Below are 6,410 nucleotides of genomic sequence, written 5' to 3'. Positions count from 1 at the left end.
CAAGTTGTTGTGGCCATACCCTGGGCAAACTGCTGGGGCTGGCTGCTTGGAAAACCTCAAAAAGAAGAGGAACTGGAGCTGCAATCATTGAATGCCTCCTTCCTCTCAACCCAGGTGAGAAACTTGCAAGCAGAGATTAAAATAATTTGCCCAAGATTATACAATTGATAAGTGTCTGGGGTAGGACTTGAATTCAGGTTTTCCTGATTCTGTCCACTGCAATACCCATCAGCCTCAGATGATCTAGTTCACCTCCCATTTTATAAAGGGGAAAACTGAATCCCAAAGAAGGGAAACCGAGCTGCCTAAAGGAAACTAAGAGCAAGACTAGAACTCGGTCTCCCGTGCTCCTCCATTGCTAGGGCACCCCAAGATAAGGAAAAGAGCCAGAATGTAGAAAGGAGTCAAGTGGGAAGGGGGACACTCCGGTGCCCCATTCTAGTTAACCCTTTCTCCTCCTCTGGAAACCAGGACACGCCCTAGAAACGGCCATGAGTCTCCCCCAGCCTTCCTCTCTCAGCCCAATAAACTGAGTGAGAAGCGTCAGTCTCCGCTTCTTTTCCTTTCCCTCCCCTTCTGGGTCGAAACCGCCCCATCCCCCACTACACAGGAAGAAAAACCTACTGTCCTTTTAAAAGCCTCGTTTTCTCCGAGGCATCTGCATTCCCCTCACCTCCCACCCCAACCATAAACACCAAGTCCTGGGGTCCCCCCGGCCATTCCCACCGAGCCCCTAGGATCCTCAGACTGAGGAGTGTCCGAGAAGAGAGGCCCCACGCAACAACCCGCTAGGCGAAAGGGGTATGCCTCCCCACGCTCTGGAGGCCGCCATCTTGCCGTACGGCGGACAAGTCCCAGCGCCGGGATTGTGGAGCAGCTCTCTCCATTCAGTTGCCACGGTGCCCTTTGAGTGCAGTGACGCTTAGAGTCGGCGTTAAATACTTCGGCGACTCTAAGGTTCGAGGCTGGTATTATTTACATAAGACTCTTCTGATTGGTGGAGAAAATGATTACTTACGTGCATACATTCCGTATACATAAAATTAATCCCGTCTCGTAGAAGCCGTAACCCCTGGACCGATTCTCGGTGGCTGCTAGAGACAGAGAGGCGGTCTGGAAGGACAGAGTGGCCGGGGTACGCATCAAATGCAGAGTCAAGGTTAGATATCAACATTAGCCTTGAAAGAAAACTTTCTCTTTATAATTCTCCCCAAACCTTCTTGGGATTCCAGAGCGGCCCTAGGATAGCCCACCTTATATTCCAATAAGATGGGTAGTTCCTCCCCAAAATGGATCGAAGCATCCACTAATTTCATTTCCCGGTCCCTTACCCCGCACTGTTGCGCTAGCCAGTACTAACTTGGGAGCGCTATGGACAAACGACAGAGGAAAAAAGCAGAGGGGACGTCGGTCTCTGATTGGTAAAGCAGGGGTCCTTCTCGTGATCACTAATTTGGCAAATCCCCAAAGGAATATATTCCTCCCTGCTTCTCCTGCACTAAATTGGGTTCCCTCCGTCATAACAGATGCCGTACGGCAACATGGCCTCCTCCTTTTCCCTCAGGGACTTCCGAGTCTCCCGGCCTCAGAGAGGCCCTTCCATCCGAAGTATTCGGTCGGATTGGGCCAATGCAATCACCGGGCGACTCGCCGTCCGCCTCCCGTAGAAGGGCCGAGCAGGTATCTTGTGTGCCTTCACTTCCTACATTCCTGTGGCCAACTCCATTAGGGTTGGATGGCGGCGCCTAGGGACGTGGTTGGGAGGGGCTGAGGCATGATCGCTTCCGTTTCTGCGCAGTGTCTGCTGCGGGAGGGGGGCGAAGAGTGTGAGAGGGAGGAGAGCTGAGGTGACTGAGCGGGGGGTAAGGGGGAGGGGGGGAGGGACGGACAGCGACGGTGGAGGCGGCAGCCGCGGCGTAGGGACTGTTTCTGAGGTGGGGGCCGCACGGGGCGGGCGGGAGGAGGGAAGAGTCTGAGGGGAGGACCCGGTGACAAGGCTGGGGTGGGGAGAGGGGGAAAGCAGCCGGAGACCCTCCCTTGAGGAAGGGAACGCGCTCGCGAGCACGCGCGAGTGTTTGTGTGTGTGTGTGTGTGTGTGTGTGTGTGTGTGTGTGTGTGTGTGTGTGCGTGCGCGCGCTCGAGAATGGGGGGAGGGGGGAAAAGTCCTTCAGAAGGCAAGGAGACGGGGTTCAGCTGGGGGCTTGTGGAGTCTGACGAGGGGGCCGTGAGTGGGGGCCATAAGGAGAGGCGAAATTGGGGGGCAGGCTTAGGAGAGGAAGTGTCTGCCGGGGCCATGCTCAGGGAAAGCCCTGGGTCATATGTGCTGCTGACAGCCCCGAAGGGGGGTGGGCAGACAAGATGTGGGTAAATGAAAATTTGGGGTGTGGAGAAGAGGGAATCGGTTTGTTTCTAGGTATGAGGGCTGGAGGCAGGAATGGCAGCCCTGGTGCTAGCTGTGACAGTGCTGATCTTTTAAGAGAAAATAAGATCTTGGGAGCTGGGAGTAGAGAAGATGGGACCGGAAGTGGAGAAGAGAGGACTGAGGAATGGAGCCAAATGGGTGGGACTTGAGGGTTTTGGGGTGGGGAGGAGTATGTTGGGGGTCTTAGAGAAAACTTGTGGAGTAAGCCTTGTCTCAGAGGACAAGACACTCAGATGACAGGGAGGTCAGACAGATAGGTCCTTGGGGAGGAAGGGGAAGCAGGCATCAACTGAGTAACATGAGACTGATGCTAGAAGGTGTGAGATTGGGGGAGGGGGGTGTCCTGGAGGGGCTGTCTCTGAGGCCCCATCCCCCCCAGCAGGATTCCTGAAATCCCCAACACCCCCACCAGGGGCTTCGCTCCCCCCATGGCTGTCGCTAACAGCATTATCGTGCTGGATGATGATGAGGAGGATGAAGCAGCTGCCCAGCCAGGGCCTTCCTCTCCAGCTCCAAATCGGGTCCAACCCCTGGCAGCAGCCTCTGATTCCCTTCAGTCCAGTGGGGAAGGCAGCAGCAGTAGTGGGGGCAGCAAGAAATGCTACCAGCTGGAGAACGAGAAGCTGTTTGAAGAGGTGAGCCAAAGGGGAAGATTCTTATGCCTCAGGGAGGGGAACCAAAAAAGTTGTCCTTAGTCAGATTCTCCCTACTAACCCTATATTTTTGTTTTTCTCAACCTTCTTCCTTGTTCCTTGGACTTCTCCTCCCCTACCCCAGTTTCTTGATCTATGTAAGAAGCAAACTGGAGAACACCCTGAGGTCGTCCCATTCCTCTGTAATCGAAGACAACGTGCTCGCCCGACGTTCCTGGCCTCAGCTGAGCTCCGAAATGTGCTCTCTAGAGTCCTTTCCCGTGCCCAAACTCGGCCTACCAAGCTTTACGTCTACATTAATGAGCTTTGTACACTCCTTAAAGCCCATTCAATCAAGAGGAAGGTGCCCCTGACCCCTGCTTCCACATCCAGTGACCCCCCTGGGGATGCTCCCCCTGCTAATCCTTCCTCTAACCCTGCCCCTACTGAAGAAACTGCTCCTGGTTCCTCACGACCCAGAGGTTCAAGGAGACAGATCCAGCGCTTAGAGCAACTGCTGGCATTGTATGTGGGAGAGATAAAACGACTACAGGAAAAGGAGCTGGATCTATCTGAGTTAGATGACCCGGACTCCGCATATTTGCAAGAAGGGCGGCTGAAACGTAAGCTACTAGGACTCTTTGGGCGTCTATGTGAGTTAAAAGCATGTAGCTCACTGACAGGCCGTGTGACTGAGCAAAGGATACCCTACCGGGGCACTCGATACCCAGAGGTCAATCGCCGTGTAGAGCGTCTCATCAATAGACCTGGCCCAGACACTTTTCCTGACTATGGGGATGTCCTTCGGGCTGTGGAAAAGGCAGCCACCAGACATGGCCTCTGCCTCCCAAGGCGACAGCTTCAGCTCCTTGCTCAGGATGCCTTTCGAGATGTTGGCACCAAGTTACAGGAGCGGCGTCATCTTGATCTTGTCTACAACTTTGGCTGTCACCTGACAGATGACTATAGGCCAGGTACACGGAGGGAGCCACACACACTAGACCTGTGGGGAGGGGGTTATTCCTTAGGCTTTGGAACTAGGAGTTCTGGTTCCTTGTCTTCACACTGCATATCTCCCTCCCGCTTCAGGCATTGACCCTGCATTATCAGATCCTGTCCTGGCCCGTAGGCTTCGGGAGAATAGAAGCTTGGCGCTCAGTAGGCTGGATGAAGTGATCTCCAAATATGCAATGATGCAAGATGAGAGTGAGGAGGGTGAGAGACAAAGAAGAAGAGCCCGGCTTTCCCAAGGAAATTCTCCTCACAATGAAGACCTTCCAACAGCATCCACAGACTTGGGAGAGGTATGGAGGCAAGATAAGAGATGTTAATGTTATATCAGATATTCCTGGAGGGTGGAATCATGCCTAGGTCTTATACTAGATCTTTGGGGATGAGAGTGACTAGTTTTAAGTGAAGTACTCAGGAGAATGAAGATTTGGGAGAATGGTTTCATTAGAGGCCTTCCCTCTCTTGCAGGGCCCTAGTGGGAAAAAGTCCACATCCTGCCCCACTGTCTCCAAAATTGATACAGATGAGGATGAGGATGAAGAGGAGGAGGAGGAGGAAGAGGAAGAAGATGATGAAGATGAAGATGAGGAACTCACAGATTCAGAGGAAGAAATGGAAGAGAGGCAGGAGGGCCTAAGGGAGGAAGATGAGCCAGGTATTATGTGAGGAGGGACTTTATTATTCTTCCCAAGTTGTTTTCTCTCTCCATATTCAGTTTCCCATCTTCCCCTCCTATTTTCTCCTTATTCCTCCAAACAGGAGGCAGGGTTAGTGTGAAAAGTGATAGATGAATTAACGTGATTAACCGTTACTTTCTATACTAATCCTGTTTCCTGTTTGTTTTTTATAACTTCCAGGTAAGAATTATGTAGCTTCTCGGTCTCCATTTCAAAGGACTACTGAGCAAGAGCTGGAGCCTGAGCGGGGAAGCAGTAGTAGCAGCTCTTCAGTGGAAGAAGATGAAGCAGGAATGTCAGGGTCATACTCCCTACCTCAAAGGAAAAAACCTGTTCCCAGTTGCCTTGAAAATGAAGACAATGGGGAACAGCTCCTATCAGAAGAGTTGTCCCAGGATGTTGAAAGCCCAGCCTCCCAACTATTTGAATTGATGATTGAAGCCTTACCCTTGGACACAGTCCCCTCTCCTGAGGACAGGGATCTCCCTTCTCCCAAGAAGTGCCCAGTACTTCCCCTCCCCAACAGCCTCCTGGAGAATGGGGCAGCCACTGTTACCTCTACTTCCTTCAATGGTGGAGTGTCTCCTAACACCTTGAGGGTTCCTAGTCCCCCTCTCAAGAAGTCTCGGAAGGAAGACATGGCAGAAACAGAACTAATTGGGTGCAGGTAACATGAATAGGAGTAATGGGGTGGGGGTGCTTTTTGTCTATGAAGTGATCTTTAGACGTGGGTGTTTGGAAGATGGGCTTTTTCAAGAAGTACTAATACTTAATTCCTGTTTCCCTAGCTGCATTGAGGTGCAAGCTGCAGATGAAAGAGAGAATGGGAAGAGGTGTCATTTCCCCAGTTCCCCCTTCCCTTTGGTTTCTTCCCTGCTTCCAGTTGCTGACTCTTCCACACGAGCAGATTCGCCTAGCCATGGCTTGGTCACCAGTTCTAGGTGTAGCCCTCCACCATCCAGGCTCCCTAGACCACAAGCTTCCAGGCCTGCAGTCCGCAAGGTCAGAAATGGGGGTTAGGGAGGGATGCTGGTCTTTTTTTTGCCATTTTTATCCTTCTATTCTCATTGTTCTGATTTTGCTAGTCTGTTTACCACTTATTTCGTCTTTTTTTTTTTTTTGAGCTGTTTTCCTCATTTGCAAAATGAGGAATATTGAGCTCAGTGACCTTCAGATCTGAGTCTATGATCCTTTGACCCTTTGAAATTTCCCTGCCATATGTTACTATCTTCTCCAACCTCTTCCCAATTCTTTTTCCTCTCCCCCAGATGAGTGTGGCAACACAATGTGATCCCGAAGAGATCATCATCCTCTCAGACTCTGACTAGCTGTCTGGCTTTCCCTGCCCTCACTTCCCACGGTTTTGATTTTTTGGGGGGAGGGGGAAGCTGAGCTGTACCCTTTTTGTTGGTGTTTTGAAAATAATAAAAACTTTAAAGGTTTATAAAAATGAAACTAAATAAAAGTTCTTTTCTTACGGTAATTTATTCTCATTTCCAAACTTCATCTACCTCCTTCTCCCTACTCCATAATTTAATGATACTCAATCCTTGCACAAGGGGAATATCCTCCTTCAGAGTTCAGTATAAAGGGAGCTAAAGTCTTTTGCTTACTTGATTAACTGCTTTGTCCTGCAGACTAGAACTAACTCTAGGTTTGTTTTCCACT

At 51.0% G+C, this 6,410-nt stretch overlaps 1 protein-coding gene across 4 annotated transcripts; it reads left to right on the top strand.

Annotated features, from left to right (window-relative positions):
* Positions 1-1,040: 1,040 nt before the first annotated feature.
* Positions 1,041-6,225, top strand: DAXX (death domain associated protein). Of its 4 annotated transcripts, none has more exons than XM_051996357.1 (9): positions 1,041-1,159; positions 1,565-1,680; positions 2,805-3,057; positions 3,200-4,028; positions 4,144-4,358; positions 4,534-4,720; positions 4,923-5,409; positions 5,531-5,744; positions 6,011-6,225. In XM_051996357.1, the coding sequence occupies exons 3-9, from the start codon at positions 2,851-2,853 to the stop codon at positions 6,068-6,070; spliced, it is 2,199 nt and encodes a 732-aa protein (XP_051852317.1). In that variant the 5' UTR covers positions 1,041-1,159; positions 1,565-1,680; positions 2,805-2,850; the 3' UTR covers positions 6,071-6,225. The 4 variants fall into 4 exon arrangements, with proteins under 4 accessions (XP_051852317.1, XP_051852316.1, XP_051852319.1 ...); XM_051996356.1 differs by having other exon boundaries at positions 2,802-3,057; XM_051996359.1 differs by lacking the exon at positions 1,041-1,159 and having other exon boundaries at positions 1,280-1,680; positions 2,802-3,057.
* Positions 6,226-6,410: the final 185 nt, after the last annotated feature.

The sequence above is a fragment of the Antechinus flavipes genome, chromosome 4 (assembly GCF_016432865.1).
Source record: "Antechinus flavipes isolate AdamAnt ecotype Samford, QLD, Australia chromosome 4, AdamAnt_v2, whole genome shotgun sequence".
Lineage (NCBI taxonomy): Eukaryota > Metazoa > Chordata > Mammalia > Dasyuromorphia > Dasyuridae > Antechinus > Antechinus flavipes.
This window is presented reverse-complemented; position numbering and strand designations above follow the sequence as displayed.